This window comes from Maylandia zebra, linkage group LG19, assembly GCF_041146795.1.
Source record: "Maylandia zebra isolate NMK-2024a linkage group LG19, Mzebra_GT3a, whole genome shotgun sequence".
Classification (NCBI taxonomy): Eukaryota; Metazoa; Chordata; class Actinopteri; order Cichliformes; family Cichlidae; genus Maylandia; species Maylandia zebra.
In genome coordinates, this window is record NC_135185.1 from 12,372,907 (window position 1) to 12,392,778 (window position 19,872).

General features: G+C 42.6%; 1 protein-coding gene across 4 annotated transcripts in view; it reads left to right on the plus strand.

The window, feature by feature from the left end:
• The window catches only part of ldlrap1b (low density lipoprotein receptor adaptor protein 1b), a 47,066-nt gene extending 27,417 nt beyond the window's left edge, over positions 1-19,649 (plus strand). The window contains exons 4-10 of one of the 4 annotated variants that reach the window (XM_023153849.3): positions 1,925-2,039; positions 3,555-3,627; positions 10,292-10,387; positions 14,247-14,380; positions 14,781-14,815; positions 17,469-17,500; positions 18,511-19,649. In XM_023153849.3, the coding sequence (XP_023009617.1) occupies positions 1,925-2,039; positions 3,555-3,627; positions 10,292-10,387; positions 14,247-14,380; positions 14,781-14,815; positions 17,469-17,500; positions 18,511-18,557 (532 nt within the window). In that variant the 3' untranslated portion in view covers positions 18,558-19,649. The remainder of the gene's footprint in view (positions 1-1,924; positions 2,040-3,554; positions 3,628-10,291; positions 10,388-14,246; positions 14,381-14,780; positions 14,816-17,468; positions 17,501-18,510) is intronic. The other 3 variants (XM_023153850.3, XM_004566582.4, XM_004566580.4) reach the window with 3 other exon arrangements.
• Positions 19,650-19,872: the final 223 nt, after the last annotated feature.

The window sequence follows — 19,872 nt, forward strand, 5'->3', positions numbered from 1 at the left end:
GTATCCAGGTGGATGAGTTCAACCTTATTTGAGATGTTAAGAAGAGGCCATAAAGAAGTTGGGTTGCAGGCTGTAAGCGATCTTACTTGTTAAAATGTCCACGTGAACTCAAGTGGATATCAGAGGAAGCTGACACGTCCGTGTTGGCGTCATTGTTCAGCACCAACCCTCTACTCCAGAAAAACACTGCGTTAATTATGAACTTGCTTATTTGAAGAAATAAATAGTTTATAGTAATTAAAAAGCTGTACCGGGCGAGTCCAGCTGTGACCTCAGCATAGAGCTCAGACGTAAAGAAGATGAACGGCCAATAAACAGATTTGCCTGACACCCAATTTTCCCCGACGCCCTCCCGCCTAAACATTTGCCCGTAAATCTCGGTTGTGTTCCTCAGATCACAGCTGTGATTCTTCACCCCTCCAAAGTTTTTTATGTCTGTCATTGGTTAGCAGACTGTGTGACTATCGCACAGTGAAGATGATGCACGAAGGAGAAAGGAAGGACAGATGGCAGAAATTCATTATATCCTTCTTCCATCATCTTGGGTATCCCCTCCCCGACTGGCCGTCGCGCTCGAGTCTTTGGCGTTAGAGTGATGGCATCATGATCAAATAGTGGAGCAAAGCTATTATGGCTTAATTTGAAAGCGTACTCTGCACCTGAGACTGACGAGCCAGAGCGACAGACGATGCAGAGGATTCGCACATCAAGATGACCTTCTGCGTGTGCACGTTTTCCCCATGGTCTGCACAGAGTCCAGGCGAATTCTTGTAATTTATTAAAGTAACTTTAGCCTATTTCACAAAGCTATGCAAAATTTTACCAGCATACAGTGAAATTAAAGCTCCTCCAGTTACATTAAGGCAGGGTGAAATTTTTGCTCTAGTTTTTCCAGCATTTCTGATTTATTTATTTATTTTTGCTGTAAGATCTTTTACACTCTTAATAATTTTTGGAGGGGAACATGCTGCTGCAGTTTCTTGAGCTCCTGGCTTGTACTTCTGTGATTGAGGCTCATCTGTGAGCTCAGAGTTTTAGGATTCTTGAACCTTCAGTTTTAGCTCAGGGGTGATATGTTAGGTCCAAACTATGTTAGAGAAATTATTAGCATGACGGCTCTTTGTCAAAAGAAAATTAGAAAGTTATTTGAACACAGAAGGAATCATGGCTCCAAAAGTGCCCCGGGTAAAAAAAGAGAGGTTTTAAGATTGATGGCTGCTCCTTCAATCACACGGTGATATGAGACTTGAAAGTTTTCTCTGGTGAATGATCAGAAATCCCATCAAACATACAGGGTACCAGCAGGGTTAAATGACACCTGTTTGAACAAAGTTGAGTTTTTGATTTTAGATTGTGATGCTTGCAGCGGGAGTTAAATTCATCCGATTCAGCCCTATAAAAATCCATGTAGATATCTCCTGTATTTATGAAGTTAGGATGGCTCAAAAGTGCTGAAATTAAACGGCATAAATTTCAACACGGATGGCTTACAAGATCGGAAAATATTCATGGTAAATTTTGCGTGGCATCATTAAACATACTGGAGTTATTAGCAGCTGATTGTTTTCCAGATTAAACTGTTTTTTATATGGAATGTCCCCACTGTGATTTATGGGTTGACACTGTGGGTGTGTGTAGTAACAGAAACCAAACAGCCCAGATGTCCACTGCACACGTTCCTTTTCAGATTTATGACTTTGTCCAGCTGTGTACCTGCACACAGCTGGTGTGTGTGTGTGTGTGTGTGTGTGTGTGTGTGTGTGTGTGTGTGTGTGTGTGTGTGTGTGTGTGTGTGTGTTTGATCACGTGTGCAGTTTTAAGTCAGATTTCTGGAATAGCTTAAGGGCTTAGAGCAGATAAAGTTTCATTTAATCCCAGATGAGTCTTAAATTAAAGGCTTTCTGAATGTGTGTGTTTGTTTCAGAATATCATATTGCACTGCGGACAAAATGCACGACAAAGTGTTTGCCTACATCGTCCAGAGTCAGCACAACGAGACCCTCGAGTGTCACGCCTTCCTCTGCGCTAAGAGGAAAATGGTGAGTAAGTTGATATTTTTCAAACGCCTCCTGCTGTGTGAAGAGTCGACGTGGTCGCTGACGTTAGCTTGTCGACTGTCGCTGGGCGACAGGACGTCTGAGTCCTGTTCTTCTTTGAGCCCCAAAACAGTCCAGATTCAGCTTCAATAAAATGTCTGTTTGCTCAGGTATTGCCCACAGGGTTTAACAGCACTGCAATAAATAAATGCCAGCAACTGAGCTACAGTTAGGCTAATATACACACATTAGCATAATGAAGATGTCGTTCATGTTGATGGCACCATCGTACGGCAGGAAGAAGATGCAAAAAATAAACCAAACCTCAGAAAAGACAGGATTGGAGATGATCCACAGGTTAGTCATCAATATGTTACTGTGTGGTTTGGATCGCTCGCCCAGGAAAAAAGCCTGATCCATAACTTAATGTTCACACTATAATTAAAACAACTTTTGGGGTGGATAAAGGAAGGACAAAGCTCCCCATCACTGTAAAAAAGGCGAAAACCTTATTCAGCGGGGTCATTGTGCTAATCTGCTCGACAAGTAATGACATAAGAGAAGGTTTAATAAAAGGTTAATCTGTCATAGCAATTAGTTTTTATAATGAAGGTTTCTTTCTTTTCCCCGGCACACACAAAAAATAACAGAATCAGCCTCCAGTTTACACAAGTGTAGGTGACTTATATGCACTTACTTTCTGTATGAAACACTTCCTGTCTTTCCCTTTATTTTAAAGGTAAATTGAACATTTTGGCAAATCTGTTTTTTGGTCTGTTAAAAAAACAAGCACTGTTGTAACCAGCAGTACCACTGCTGATCAGACTAAAGCTTACCCAGCTGGGATACAGGAAATGACATGATAGGGTTATAAATGTAATAATGTAACAAATATAATGTAATCCCTGAGTGAAGGAACTGAAATTAAAGAGGCAGATTTCTCATAATGCAAAGAAATCTACTGCGAAATGTTTTCTATGAATAAATGCAATGTGAGCTATGACACACATTGCAGCTTCAGAGCCTTAATACAATTTTGGATTCAGGTAAAACATGCAGCTTCTGCACCTGGCCACACATGAAGAACAGTTTATTCAGAGACCTGAGAGTCGCCGCGCTGACACTTTACTTGTATTTATGCAAATGTGTAAATATTAAATCGGGAAAAGAAAGGAGCGGGAGCATGAAAGGCGAGCAGGTTGTCATCCCTCTCTCGGCTTTCTCACCATCCCTGGAGTTCTGCCGAAAGAGCCGCTCCCTCCTCTTCCTTCCCTTCACTAATTTCATTGTGGTCAAAAGGCCACGTATCCTCCCAGTTGCATAAACAACTCGTCGTGTTGTCCGCGAGTTTCTCTTCCCTCTCTCCGAGTATCTGTGAAGAAAATCCTTCTTATGTCGATGGTCGTTTCCTGTTTGTGTCACAGCCATACCTTCCCTTCCTTCCTGTAATGCATGAGATGCGTATCGTGTATTATTCATCCCTCATTCCTGTCTCTGTCTCTTCCTCCGTCCCAACAGGCCCAGGCGGTAACTCTAACGGTGGCTCAGGCGTTCAAAGTGGCGTTTGAATTCTGGCAGGCTGCCAAAGAAGGTACGCATGGTCGCTCTTCATCACCACAGAAAATTTCCTCTCTTTCTTCTGCTCTTGGCTTTTACACCCTCCAGAGAGGTCACGTGAAATACTGGAGATCTGCTTGGCTTTCCCTGTGATCTCTCTCACTCACAGAGTGATGTCCTCGTCGATTCCCTGCACAGCGGTGAAATCACCAGCCAAAGGCACCTGGTTCAGTTTATTAAAGGCAACTTAGTCATGGTTAGAGAGTCTCACAGTTAAAGGTATCAGTGTGAGGAGGGGTGGACAGGAGGATTAGCCTGGGGCAGAGGTGGGGTGACTAGAATAGATCTTCTCTGTTCCCTTTACAACAAAATAAAGACTCAGATGTGCGGGAAGTGGGATTTTTCTCATGTAGTTTATTATATGGAAGAACAAAAGTGCCAAACTGAGACATAACTCAAATGTGGAAGCTGTTAAATGCACCAATGTTTTTTTTTTTTTTTTTTTACTTTGGATTAACATTACATTGCAGTCAATTTTCCATATTTTCCTCTGTAAATGCAATTTATTTTGCATTTACTTCACTTCCATGTGCATTTCTGCTTTACTATGCAAAAAGGCTAGTTGCTGGATTAACTGTTGGGCTCTTTTTTTCATGCAAAGTTGACCCCATGACACACTTTGCATAGCAAAGCATGAAGTCATACAGTTAGGTCAGTGAGTGTTCGGACAGAGATGCAAATCTTGCATCTGCATACAACCACAGTGGAGTTTAAATCAAAAATCCAGACTTTCAGCTTTAATTCAAGAGGTTTAATAAAAGCATTGCACTGTTTAAAAATTACAACCATTTTTATTCACAGAGGTTAAAAGTTAATTGGACAGGTGACAGATGTTACATGACAAAGTAGAGAAAAGCTGAGTTGATTCCAAGCACTCATTTTTAGTAGTTGTAATCAGGTAGTTTTGAAAAAATAGTAAATGCACCGAACAGCTCAAGGAAGACAAGTGCATGAAAACAGAGTTGCACAACAACTGCACAGCATCTAACCAAGTCAAGAACACCCTCGAAGAGGAAAGCACATCATTGTCAAAGTCTACATTCAGGAAATGCCTTCATGAATGTAAATGCAGAGGGGCTCAAGGGAGGAAACACAGCATTTGGTGATGAATACGAGTTCTAGATTTCAGTAAGTCATTGAGTTCAAACGTGTTTCTTTTTAAAAACTTTGTCCAGTTAAAATCCCTAATTCTAAACGGTTCATTGCATGTTTTTATTAAACCTCTTGAATCAAAGCTGAAAGTCTGCACTTCAACCACATCTGGACCGTCTGATTTAAAATCCACTGTGGTGGAGAACACAGGCAATATTACCAAAGTTAAATATTTATGGACCTGACTCTGAATGTAAAAAATAAAAACACAGAAAGATTGAGCTTGGGAAGATGGCAGTGGGGAAAATACACAAACAGTACACATTTAATACAGAAAAAAATGTATAAACCTTTAGGTATTAATAAAACCATCCATCAATTTTCTAAGCTGCCTGCGACTCTCCATCAACAAACCTGCCATCAAAGCTGAGAAATTCCACCAAAACTAATTAAGAAAATAGAAATTTAGCTGGAAGCTAACAAAGTATATTTATATTTTTGTTGAGTTGTGTTGAGCCTCTCTAAAACCCAGTTGAACAGTTGGTGTGAGTGTCAAAGGAACCGTGGAGGCGGCAGCCAATCAGAGAGCTGTGTGAGGCCGGTGTTTCTGCAGCTCAGCAGAAACATGCATGTAATTTTCTGCACGTATGACTCCAGCGTAAATGAGCAATTCTTGCTACATAATATCAGTTTCTGCATCGGCACCCCCTCAACCATTTTCTCTAATCTTTACGTTTGTATCGCCCTGTGAGTGCTCTTTGAATTTTGTGATTATCCTTTGTCGTCTTGTCTTACACCTGCCTTCCCCGTGCATGCACAGTTTAGTTGTTTTCTATTCCCTCTCCATCCAAATCCATCGCTTCTTCTGTTTTTGGTTCTTTTCCGAAGGAGTGGAGAAGAGCGACTGAGGGGGATGGGGATGAGGAGAAGAGAGGGGCAAGAAAGCATGAAAGGCAGGGTAGGGAGGGGTGTTTGGATGGCGAGTGTGTGAGAGAGAAAGGAAAATGATTGTGTGTGTGTGTGTGTGTGTGTGTGTGTGTGTGTGTGTGTGTCGGCGGGAGCTCAGCCTCCTGACAGATTCAGTGTCAGTGTCATTGATCCCGTCTCAAGCGACGGCGTGCTTATTTATTCAGTCCTTTCGAGACGCACGCTTGCTCTATTTGAAAATCCAGCCGCCTCTTTCTTTCCTGCAACATTTCCACAGCTTCCTCTGCTCTTACTGTGGAGATTCCACTGTGGCCACATTTCCATTTTGACGAGGGATTATTTTATTTTCCCCCCATCAAAATCAAGGCCACGGACTCCTCGCCTCACGCCTCTTCGTTTGTCTTTTTTTGTATTTCTGAGTCGAATATTAAAGAGTACAATTTAGTACAGCCTCACTCGCCCCATCCTTCTCCTTCCCTCGCTCTATACTTTTCACCTCGAATTTTTAATGTGGGCGAAGTCGCTTAATTGAACGAGTTGTTATCTGTTCTGTGGGGTTATGGAGGGGAATATATATATATATTTTTTTATAAAGAAGCCGTGGTGCTCTCTTGTGACAGGGAAGAAGAAAGAGAGATGGGGAGAAGGAAAAAAAAAAATCCTTTGGAGTCTGTTTTCATTAAAGTTGCAAGACCCCGGGGATGAGGGCAGGAAGGGAGATATCCACCGCATGTCTGTGTGGTTTGCTTGTTTCTTACAAGCTCTCCACCACCACCACCACCCACCGTGGTTCTGCACATTCCTGACCCACATTCCTCTGTATATTACAGATCCCATCTCTGCTCATAAATCTGCCTTCATAGAATATTCACTGCAAACACTACAGCAAGCTTTGAACTGCCGTATCTGTGAGTTGGCTCCATGTTTAGCAGCCGACTGAAAAGTGCACACGTGAGGATCTGCAGGAGAGAAAAAAACGGGTGCCCTGGGAAATTTTTCTAAGGCTGCCATTACCAAGCGACCCGGGCTCATGGGAAATGTTATTTTCACTGCACCAAGAATGACGGTGCGTATAAGAAAGTTGTGGTTAGAAAAGCAGAAAGCGACATTTCATCTCAAGCAGTGAGGCGGGAATAAAGCTCTATAATCTATTTTTAAGACGAGCTGTAGAACTTTATTCATGCTGAAAGTTTGATTTATAACAACCAAAACATTAAACACAGCCTATAAACAAAGTGGAATAACTCAATAAAATAAAACATACAGATATAAAATGGCTCAATAAGTTTAAAAGGGCAGAAAAATTATTAAAAAATAAACAAGCTTGTATATAGAAATGTAAAAATGCTGTATAACAACATGAAAAAGACCAAGTAAATCCTCTTATTAATGAACTTTATTCTCTTTTTTTGCATTTTTAAAACTTCAAAGCTGCAGTTGTTTTTGGTAAATTTCACAACGTGATAATTTTATTAGTTTTTTTCTGACCAATTTAATCAAATTGGACTGAACTAAAAATTTTATCGAGCCTTATGGATGTTTTGCCGACCCACAAAAACGGTGGAATCGATAAACCTCGAGGATTCTCCTTCAGCTTCCTTTTTTTCTTTTCTTTTTTTTGGGAAACTGTAGAAAATGCACAAATCACAGATATGACTCACAAATATTTCTTAACAAACGGCTGTTTTTATGAAACACATCAAAGCTGCAAGACTGAAAACTCAACGCAGTCTGCCCCGAAAACAGAAAATCCACGAAATAAATGAAAGCGGGCATCAGTGTTTTTGGCAGAGAAACTCCAAACAAAAACCAGGACGGACACTTAAATGGAAGAAAACCAGATTACAGTGGGCTGAAGAGAAGTGGTCATGGGCTGCGCGGTCAATCACGAATCTGTGAATAGAAAATGCACACCTTTCCTCATGTATGACATGAATACACATGTAAGGTAAAAGAGCAGGAGAGACTGTGAACTGAAACTTTGGACAGAATTGCTTAACAAGTGGCAAAAAAAATATTTTGGCTTTCTTAACTTAATCAATCGCTGTGATTGGCCCCAAATAAACGGAGGTGTGAAAATCAGGGAGTGATGCTAGCGCTCGTGTGACGACACTGGGCTCATTGAAAGATTTCTCAAACTGCACACGAGTACTTTCCGTCTCTGCACAGACGGATTTCCGTGCAGTGTTTCACATGTAGTTGTGTAATTCTGATGATTCATGCTTAAACAGCAAGTTTTAAAATATTTTAACACAATTCAAAAACACTTGTGAAACTCAAAGCGTGTGAGATCAGTTTGAGCTTGTAGCTGCGTGTACGGTTCTGTAATGTGATGTTGTGGGAAAGAGATTTCTGTGAGCCGCTGTGCTTTGCTCGGGTTGGTGGATCCTCTCTTGTTCCTCCACATATAGGCCATAGGAGTGAACAAAGGATGCAGCTCAAAGGCGTATCAGTGGAAGCGAGAGATTTCATGTTGCTCATTAAATGGCATGCCAGAGAGGAGTTGCAACATGCGCTTGTGCAAGCTGCAGCAGCGCCCTCAAAGAACTGGTGAAATATGTGGTCGTATGTGACACAGCTCAGGCAGATTACTGACTAATTACCGTCTGATGTCTGTAAATATTTATATGGCTGTTGTTGTTGTTGTTATGTGTAAAACCACAGTTTGCCACAAAGTGTGATATCTGTACCACTACTATTGCACAGCACTACCTTCAGAGTCCCTCTAGAAGCGAGCTTTGCCACTCTGCAGCCATGTTTCCGTTTGCAAATGCAGAAACGTGCCAGTCAAACAGCTACTAACATGTTTCCTGCTTTGACCGTTGATTGGCTCTTCTGGGGCTGCAGGACAACCATCATCTCCAGTCCCCCCGCATAGATCATCGACCAGGATTTATTTAGTCGCGTCTCTGTTCCTTTTGTTTCAGGTCAAACTCTGTGTCCAGTACAGCTCTGTAAGCCTAATAAATTACTTGAAAGTCCTTGATTCTATTCAGGAGCTATCCTGGAGCCGATCAGATCTACTCGGGTCCACATTAAAAGCCCCACAGAAGTTTTCTGCTTCGAGCTGCACAGAGCACTTGAGGAGGGCAGAAAATGAAACACTAAAAGATCCTGTACTGCTAAAATGCTTCTGGTGTGACTTAAAGCCGTGCAAAGAGTGGGACAAAGATGTGTCTGAGACATGGCGTCACAGACATGCACCCAGTGCACCCAGGGTTTGCCTAAAGGAAGTGTTTTCTGTCCTCAGTTAACTCTGCATGCAGTTTGAAGTTGTGGCTCTGACGTGTGAATAATACAGGGCCTGAAACTGCTCTGCTGGACTGAGATTAACAGAAATGTTGTGCAGGAAGTCGCAGGGAGCTGTTGCTCTGCATGGAGAAACTTTTCAGCGGAACGCCCGGGCCAAACACAGACCCAGGCGCTCCCTGTTTAAAGGCTACGGTTACACACCCTGCTGTAGCTGGCAGATGATTTCAGTAATAGTCTTAACATGTTCAAAGATTTCTCTCCTTTTTTTGGGGGGGGGGATTGTATAACGTACAGCAGCAGAAGTTTTGAAAATATTCATTAATTAAGCTTTGAATGAAATCTTTCAAGCTTTTTTTTGCTGATCATTGCTTATAGCCAATGAAAATCACAAATCTAGTGTCTCTGATTCTGAGAAGATCAACCAAACATGATTTTCAACACTGAAATATCAAATGTCTGAAAAATATGCTCATTTATACGCTCTGTTGAAAGTTGTTGCTCCTCGAGGTTTCTCATAGATTCTCTGTGGGGCTCAGGTCAGACAAGTTGGTAGGCCGGACACATTTGGTACTACTGCAAATTTCCTCTACTGATGGGAAAAGAAATCTGCATCTCCAGAGAGCTTGTCTGCAGACGGAAGCGTGACACTTTCTAAAACCTCCCGGGTCACGCTGTGTTGACTTTGGCTTCTGAGCCTCATCCTCCAGACTGCAGGACCTCAGTTTCCAAACTGCATCTTTTATCTGAAAAGAGGATTTAGAGCCACAGAGAAACCATCATGTTTATTTTTTTTAAACCAAACACTTCTGATGTAATGTCTGGTTTAGGATTGGTGATGTTGGGAATGATGTGGTTGTAGCTTCCTGAAAACAACTGTGCGTTGTTGCTCTTGATGCTGTGATGCCAGCCTGAGTCTGCTTGTGTGATGCTCTCAAAATTTCTTCAGCTGTTCTTTACAACCATTTAAAGTCTGCGGTCGTCTCTGTTGTTTTTGCACCTTTTCCTGTTGCGCTTGCTGCTTAATATTCTTCAATACAGCTTTCAGGCTCTTCAGCAGTGACCTTCTGTGTCTTACTGTCCTCATGGAGCATGTTGATAATCATCAAAATTGAAGCAAAAGACGCCCTGGGATATTTCACTTTGCACATAATGAATATAGAATTTGTGAACATTTAACACTGAATGTATGCTTGTTGAGTGAAACTTTTAACCACATCTGAGCTGCATGAAGGCAAACTGTTCTTTGCAGCACAACCACTCTGGCCCTGTGGTTAGAACTTCCTGAATCACAGATTGTCCTCACTGACTGCACTGTTTTCATTTTCTTTCTTTTCCTTTTTGTTGTCCTGCTCTGTGTTTCTGTTCAGAGAAAGAGAAACGAGTAAAGTCGAGCTCAGATGGGGAAGGAGCCAGCAGCTCTCAGTCGGACAGCTCGGCCAGCCAGGGCAGCCTGAAGGGAGGAGGTGAGTCACGTCGCCCATCATCACATCTTTTTCTCTCTTCCTCTTTCTCTCGGTCTCTCTCTCTCCGTGTCGCAGCGATCGTAGCCTCAAGGGACGGAAGAGTGTTCAGCCACTTGTCAAAGGTTGGCCTACATGGAGGCTGCAGGTCAGCTGATGACAGTCTACCATTTCTCACTAACATCACAAAAGTTAACAGTAGGTGACTGTTTAAGGCAGTTACATGCGGTGATAATGGTGCTGCTGATGATCTGGTTAATTTGAACACATAAAAGCCACACTGCAGTCATTGTGGATGCATTAAACTGAATCTTGGTTCAGCGATTCCCCTGACATTTTTATGAAAACAAAGGACTGCTATCATGCAGTTATTCCGCCTGACTCTGGAAGCACAATTACAGCCCTGTTTGTTTAGAAAGCATGAAAGAATTTCACATTTCTATTGCCCCCATTGTTCGATCAGACCCTAAACATCCGCTGAGCCAGACGACCTGAAGGCATTATTAATCCCATACATGTCCACATCCAGGGAATAAATTACACGAAAAGCATCATGTTGTTATACGATGCTTTATTTTTGTGCATGTTGTGTTTGCGCATGCCTTTCCCTGTCCCGACCCGATCCTTTCGATATTTGTTTGGAGTGGCCATTTTTTTTACAGGAAAGTCTTAAAAACATCAGCTTTGTGCTCCTCTGCTCAGCCAGCAGGCCTCCCGTCAGAGAAGCGCAGCTCCCTAAATGTGTTCTGATGCTTTATTTGGCTCTGCAGTGCTACACGTGCAGCGCTTCATGGTCAACACGGGCTTTAAAGATGATCCTCTGTGAGAAGACTCAACAAAGCAGAGATTTTGCAAGCAGAGAGGCTTTTTTTTGGACTAACATTATCCTACTGACCCCCTGGTGGGTCATTTAGCTGCCAGTGGACTGCGTTTCTGTGAGGCAAATTAGCATAATTTCACAGCAGAGTAAAGCTCGGTGCTCTGGAGTTTTCGCTGCCAGCCCTGAAGCAGTGATCAGGGACAGCAGAGCTCTTACATTTATCTGCTCTTCACTGTGTGGCTGATGCACTAGCAGCGTGTCAGAGACTCTCGGGATCAGTGGCGTTGTCGGAGGTGAGTCAGCTTTATTCGTGACACACGATACCCTCGACTTTCTCCCAGCGCCAGGCCTGTAAATGCCACGTCCTGCCATAACCTGATTGTTGGGGGATTTTGCCTGCAGGAGATGAATCAGCCTCTCAGTCTCTTCCTCTTCACAAGGTTAAAAGTAGAGCTTAGTTTCCTTATAATTTAATCTGATGGAGGAGATGATGATCATTTTCTTGGTTAAAAGTTTCAGCACTCAAGTGTTTATGCATAGTTCTGTGACACGATATGAAGCAGCAAATTAAAAACTTTAGTCTTTATTTCAACAGGAAGTAAAACAGCTGTGATTAAGAGATAGGCAGCATTAAACAAGCATGTGCAGTCAGTACATGCTTATTCCAGGGCTTGACGTATCAAGGTGTAATACAAATTAATCTGGTCCTAAAAGTATGGAACTGAACAATAAAACATGTATTTTAATCAAACTAAGTTAAAATGCAAGAAGCAGTGTGGAAAAAGTCAACTCTCACTGCTTCTGTAGGAATTAAGAGGGTAAGCAGCAGCCAGGTGCTGCTTGTCAAATGTACTCGATTAATTGATCATCAGCAAGTGTGAGCACATCTATAAAAGGCTGATTGGAAGCTTTCAGGTGTGGGAACGTAATGCCAAGGAGGAAAAGGAGGAAAAACATCAACAGTGGTCTTAAATAAGCAGGTTTTGCTGCGAAGTGTTGCACTTTCAAACAATTTCAAGTCCATCATTCTGCAGTGACAACGATTATTCACAAGCGGCGAACATTCAGGAAGCTGCCAATCTTCCCAGGAGTGGATACCACAGCAAAGTCACCCCAAGGTCAAACAATGCAAAAAGACTAAGAGCCAACAAAACCCCCAGATCACTCCATCTTAGACTCTGCAGGCCTCAGTTAGCGCTTAAGGTTTAAAGTTCATGACAGCACAGTTACAAAGTATAGCTTGTTTGGAAGGATTACTGGGAGAAAGCTTCTTCTCTCTCGTGAACTTTAAAGTATTCCAGAGTTAGATGTGCTTGATCCAAATTGTGTTATGCAACAGGACAGTGATCCCAAACACAGCAGCAAATCTGCAGATTAGCTGAAAAAGAAAAGAATGGAGGTGCTGCAGTGGCCCAGACGAAATCCAGACCTCAGCCTGACTGCGACGCTGTTGTTCATCGAAGAATAGATGATTTTTTTGTTGTTGTATCCTGATCTATAAAACCTTAGACGTCAAAAAGACGACTGTCAGTTTAAAATCAAAAGAAACAAAAAACTTTTGGTATCATCTTAAATATTTATCCACTTTAAAAAAAGTTTGCTTGTTAATCACCTTTCAGGTAATTGATTGATGAATTAGTTCTACCTTGTTTGTTCACAGACCCTGTCTTTCACTATAGTAATAAATAAGCTTTTAAGTGAGCAGCATTAATCATCAGATGAGTCCTTCCCCTCCCCGTGAAGGTCTGTCTCACAGTATTGCCTTTTTCATAACAGCAGAAGGTCTGAATGCCTTCTGTTGACACACAGGACAGACTGCATGAAAATCTTATTGCATGCTGACTCAGTTATACGGGACCATTTTCCCTTAAGGAGCATAAAATCTAGTAAAAAGGTCAGCTAAGGACTGAAGAGTATTTATATCCCACCATTAGAAGAGTTACTGTAGTTTTACTGTTCTCAGAGGGTGACATTAGCCTAAAGACTCGACTGAAATTAGTGTTGACACACATTATTGACACGCATTAATCATCAGGCAGGGCCATTACGAGCCAATCCCATTACAGTTCAGCAGTGCCGCTGTAGTCAGGCGTGGGGTTACTGCGTGCTCACTTATCACTAAGTGACGTGCCACATATGGCTGAATTGATGAGATGCATTAGAAGCTTGATAAAGAGAAGTGTGGGGCTGTTCTGCCTGTTCCCAGCTCCATATTTTCATTCTTTGCATTATTCACATTTTAAACCAGCTTTTATTTCATACTGAGCTGCTACACAGGCCCCCGACAAACAAGCTGTTATGGCCTTTACTTTAAATCAACTGTCTTCTGATTGGTTGCCCCTCAGAAACAGAAAGGGGTGGGGCTTCTGTGCTCACAGAGACTGAGATGACCATGTCTCTATGGCCCAAGAAGCTACTGAGGGTCCCTTTGTGTCGCCTGGGACCAGTTTGGCATGGGAGACCCTAACAGGAGCTCTTGCTGCCAGGATCACACCAGGAACCAGGAATGCACAAACACCGCCATTATGATAAGGTGGCGATTCGTCAGGTTGTCATGGTTCTGTACGAAAAAGGTGCAATTCTCACTCTGGATTAGCAGGGAGAGAGTTCAATGATCCTGAGATCTTTGTAACATCTTCGGATAAGTGGGAGATGGACAGATGGAACGCTCTATGACATCATAACAAACTATTTTTAAGGCTGAGCACGTTGATTTGAAACTTTGACCGCATGTAATCTGTTCAGCATCAGCTGTGTTTGAGTTCCAACCGCCTCCTGTGTTGGACGAGAGTCTCATCTTTTAATTTGCTTCTGTGCTTTTTAGTTTATTTGGATATGATTGTGTTCGTCGCTGCCCATTGTCGACCTTCAGCACAAACTTTTACAGAGATCAATCCAGCCCTCGGCCTCGAACATGAGGAGAACCTCATGTGCCCACTTTAGCCACTTGACTTCCTGCTTCTTCGTGTTTGTTGACCATCACAGGTGCCCGTGTGGTTTTTAGGAGTAAATTAATGTTACGAACTTTGTTTTGATTTTCAGAGGTCGCCACGGGGAAACTTTTGGATTTGGCTGAGGGAGCGAACGCGGCGCTGACCCACTCAGGAACAAAGCAGACCCAGTCGGATCCCTTTACGGTGCATAATCACGCAACAGAGAACAACAATACTGTATGGGTAAGACGAGAGAAGGGCTGGTCAGTACGTTTCAGCTGTTTCAGCTTGATAAGAAGACTGCCGTGCTGGAAATGGTGATTAAGCGTCCGAGTGATGTACTGTACCTGTTGTATTCAAAGGAGTGTATTCTACAGCCGAGCCGCTGCCGTGATGAAGCACACAATAGCCTATTGAACAGAACGGGCCTTATCACATAACTGGCGAGGGTGTGGGGCTGCAAACAGCATAACTCAACCTCCTGAGAGCATAGAGGAGACTTTGTGCATGTTAATGTATAATAAGTAAGGACTGTTATCACCTCATAAGACAAGAACTCTGAATTTAACCTGTGTGTGTGTGTGTGTGTGTGTGTGTGTGTGTGTGTGTGTGTGTGTGTGTGTGTGTTTTTTCTGTCTGGCAGGAGTTGGAGGACGGTCTGGACGAGGCTTTCTCAAGGTGAGGAGATGAGTTAATTTGGGTTTTCCCTGAAGCTCAGGCTCTAATGAGCTGCTGTTTTGGGATCAGGAGTCTGTAGTTTGGGCTGCACTTGTAGTAAACACTGCCTCTCCCTCCGCTTGACTCACCCCGGCTCAGTTTACAGGCCCTGACTCAGCTGACACCCTCCCTGAGTCATGCTGCCTTTCTAGGCTTTGATTGCCACACACTGATTTCCTACGAGGGGGGAAAAGAAGACTGATTGCTTGGTATTTATATCCCAAGCTCAATGAAGATGTTGTTATTTGCAGTATAGGAAAGTCTTTTTGCCCTCACAGCTGATAATCTAACTCTGATATCTTACTAGGTTGGACCACAGGAACATTTACACATGACACTTTCAACAGAGCAGACGTCTGAGTGCATACCGAGCGAGGCTTTTATAGTTCAAATAAACCAAAAACGAAATTTAAAAAAGTGGATGCAGGACAAAAATAGTTAACTGCTATAAAAAACAAAAGCTCTTTGGAAGGAATGAAAATGAAAGGATAATTTGTACTTGGAAAACTGCCTCGAAACACAAATGTGGAGAAAGTTTGTTTAGTTTGAGGCTGTTTGTTGAAACTGAATGTTTTCATGACTGTACATCAAACTAGGAACTTGAATATGAAGCACAGGAAACACGAGGTCTTCAGGTTCAAGGTTGACTGGGAAGTCGGTTGTCTCTGCTTAACTTCTGTCTGTACCATCAACAAACTGGTCAGAGTGGAGCTGGAGGCCGCTGTGACCGATGCTTCAATTTGGGTTCCATCGGCAGGCCTCTCTGATAAGCGGCGGTGGTCTGCTGTCAAGTTTGCACTCTGCAAATGTTTACAGCTTTTCATTTTACTGCCATAAAGACTCGTTCAGCTTTTTACGACTGCGTTTATTTCCTTTGGCTCCGCTTTTCATTCCCTCTTAATTCTGCAGTGGGCCTCACATCCTCTCACTTTTCATTTAGTGGCGGGCGAATGGGCGGCTCAGTCTCTGTAATCAAGCACTAAGAGGCCATTTTAGCCCCGTTATCAGATGATTATTTGTCTGCACACACTGTAATTACACCCTAGCACCATTAGCTGCCCTCTCTGTGATTAACGAGGATGCTCCCAGCATCAGCAGAGATGCATCCGCTAACTGGAAGTTCGGATTCCCCGAGGGAAAGGTCGACTTCTTTGTCTGTCAGGAGGAGCTGATTGTGCTGGTTGATGAGGGGTCAGAGCGAGAGAGTGAAAAAATTAGAGGCAATTTATGAGTCTGTGAATGAGGATGTCACTGAGTAATGAAGTTATTTACAGTTTACAGTTTAGCACGAGGAGTGAAATAAGCTCCAGATTAATGGATTGTTTACAGCACAGTAAATGTGACTTTTTAATCACTGTTCTGTCTGATTAAGAAACAGCTCGGTATTATTTCAGATTAAAGAAACAGCAGCAGCAGAGATTAGTGGTCAGAGGGTCTGTAACTCATTATTAGGGGCGAGCAGCACACGCACCATATGTAGCTGCTTTGCACACAGGCACAAATTAAGAGTTTCTTAATGCGTTAAATAAACTTGTTGTTTGTGATCCAGGACATTTGAACTGTTTCAGGAAAGTGTTATCAATAAACTTTGTTAGACAGTAGTTAAAAATATTAGTCTCCCTGATGTCGATTAGTCAAAGTATTTTCTGGTAAACATTTTTAATTTAAAAAAAAAAAAAGCACCTTTGAGTTGTTCCCCTATCTTCACTGTCAGTGAGGTTCATCTCAGAGGATAAGTCAAGGTTTTCTGCATTTTAAAGACATTTTGCTGTCTTAAATAAAAGAAACGCATCCGTATGACTCTTTTGGAACCTTCCTGTTATTTAATAGTTTATCTTTTAGATGGCCATAGGTGATGTCAGTAAGAAGGGTGTAAAGCTGACAGAAGTACTGCTATAAGTGCTAAATTTATGCCCTATGGTTTGCTGGATTGTTCCCTTAAAGGCCCGATTTTGATCCCCAGAATGAGCCAAAGTATACAGTGTTGTGAAACTGCAGGATGTTTCACAGTTCATAAAGTAACAAGCAATGCTTGAACTTTTTGTTTCATTTCTTTTTTCTCATGCTCCTAAATAATCGTGCTTTTTACTGAGCTCAGAAACACGCTCACTCTTAAAGTGAGAGCATGCATTCAGACTCGGTAACATTTCCCACAGTGATGGTTTTTAAAAGCGCGTCTGAAAGAGTCTCAGAGTTCTACTGAAGGGATGCAGCACCCCTCGTCGGTGCTCGAGGGCAGTGATGGACGTGTCGTTCCAAAATCTGTTGAACCGATCGAGGCCGTCATGTGGCTTTCACTTGCATTTCATGTCGCTGTGTTGTCAGCCTCCCATCAGCACAGCAGTGTTTCCTGCTAGGCTGAAGGTGAGCTCGGTGGTTCTAAACAAAGCTGCCAAGATGCCCTCACACAGAGTAACAGAGCCACAACAAGCTTTCAGAGCTTTCCTTTAATTTGTCACCAGCCTGTCCACTGTCTCTGTTGTCAGCTCTGACTGTTGTTGGGATTTGAGATTCTGCACTGCCCTCTGCTGGCTGGATCAGTCCAGTTGCTTTATAATTAGGCCTTTCAGGAGAGTTTGTTGCCTGACTTGTGATGTTTTCTTTGCACCCTCAGCCGCAGTCTGGATAGCTTTGAATCCTACTCAGGTAATAATATCATGTCACTGGATGTTGTGACCTCATCGTCCTGTCGTCAACCTCACTGTTTAAGCCTGCTCATCTGTGCGGGTAGCCGTGATCAACCACCCCACGTGTCTCCGCATCATGTTTCATGACAGGAACCATTAACATAGCACAGAACGGTAGCCAGTCGACTAACTTTAGAGCACAGTGAGGAGGAAGCCTTCACTCTTTTACCATTTCACTGTTTAAAAAAAGTATGAGGGACGTTTCTGCCACAGATCCTGATGTTTCCTCTACTTTGTCCACGCCGTCATCACAGATGTTTGAGTGTTTGCCTCACATCCGTCAGCTTTAACACAGAGACGGAGAGTGGCACGTTCATACGAAGTAAAAAAAAAGCCCTTCTGTTTATGATCAGAGGAGCTCGTGTTAGATTGTTATGGTTGATCAAATACGGGATTTGTTTCATTTCCACATCTGGCCACATTGTTATTATTTTCTAATCATTTTCATTAAAAATGTGATGTCCATTTTTATGTTCCTGTTTTTTGTGCACGCTGTACTGACCATTATCAAAGATCTGTAAACATTGCAAACAGAAAATCAGATTTTATAGACTGTATACAAAAGATGGACATTATCCTTTGAAGTGTTCCAGATGTCCTTTTCTTCAGCAGTGCTTTCAAGTTCCTTCTGGGAACTTGAAAGCACTGCTTCCTTAGACATTCCCAAACCGGATGCGATCTCTGCGGGGAACTCCTCCCAGTTGTGTGGAACCTCAAAAATAGTCCAGGAAGCCTAATTAGACCCCGAGCAAGCTCAACTGGGTCCTATCAGCACAGAGGATAAACATCTCTCCTTTGAGCTTCCTCCAGACGTTGCCGACTCCATCTCAGCGATTCTGCCCTGCACCCCAGTCATCTTTAGAGCTTCAGATGGAAGCCATGTCCATCTTTTATGTACAGTCTATAGTTTTACCAAAGCCGCTAATAAAATGTCTTTTCTTTTTTTTTTCTTCCCCTTTGTCGCTACAGACTCGCTGAGTCTCGCACTAACCCCCAGGTCCTGGACATTGGGGTGAACCCTCAGGACTTCAGCACTGAAGAGTGCCTGTCCCCCGGCAAATGGGACCAAGAGGAGTCGGACTTCACGGCACAAAAAGACACGTGGGGGTTCTAACGTGAAGCCTCGGGCCAAGAAGGGAAAACCAGGAAAACGAGGATCCCGGTGGTAAACGTGTCCGAACACTGCAGTGACGAAACGGACACTGTGACATCCGCCATGTTCCCCACCGCCTCCCTGCTGTCGTCTTCTCTCTGATGCATGCGTAGTTGCGTGACCGGAGGAGGAAGGCGACACGAGCAGGCTGCTCACAGAACAGGCCAAAGCAATACAAACCATTTATTCCTTTTTTTAAAAAGAAAAACATGCAGTCAGTTAATGTGCGTTGCAGTCTGTGTGTCACTCCTGTGTCTGTTTACTGTTGTGTTTGTGCTTGTGTACACCACGTGTTTGTGTGAATGTGCAGTGTATATGTGTGCAAAGTGAGCCGAGTGCTGTTTGTGTCATAGTGAGGTCACAGAGGGTGCTGGTGAGTGTTTTATATACCTGAACATGGAGCACTGTAACTGGATTTGAGGGAAACTCACTGGTGAGGTTAGAATCCTGCGTGCTTCGGCCTTTTGTTGGGCACCAAAAGCTTTAAAAAAAACAGTGTGTATGTGTTGGTCAGAGAGTGTTTGTGTAATAAGAACAAAGTGACAATCTTTTTCTTTTTTTTTTTTTTTTGTATTGCAAAATCTATTTTTGCACTCTGCATTCATCCGTGTTCGAAAGCACACATTTCATGTAAGGGAATTTAATGTCCACACGTGTCAGCCTCATCATTTAGGACTATATGCAGTGCCTCTGTTCGCCTTTCCTCCTCATCCTTAAATATTTGACCCTCGGTGAGACTTCACCATCGGTGAAGATGACCTGAAAAGAGTTATAAAAAACAAGCAGTGTGAGAGGATGCAGGTGTTACGCGGCGCTCCATCACCATATGTTAAATTATGTTCACTCCACCAGTTTACTATATTTTTCCCAGGGATGGATCCCAGTGTTATTTTAGCATTTGTTAATATATTCATTTAATTTAATTCATTGGTTTTCAATAAAAATCCAATTATCAGTGTGTGTCACGTTTTATTCTGAAATCTAAATGTTGAATATTATTTTTATGTCATGTCTTCTCCACTGTGGGGATTTGCTGCCTGTTTTCTTTTCTCTTTCTTTTTTTTTGGACTGATTTGTCTAATTCAGAGCTCATAAAACTCTGCTTGCTTTTGCATGTATATTTTTTTATTTATAGATAAAAGAAATAATAAAATAATCACAAATTGTTTGTAGACATC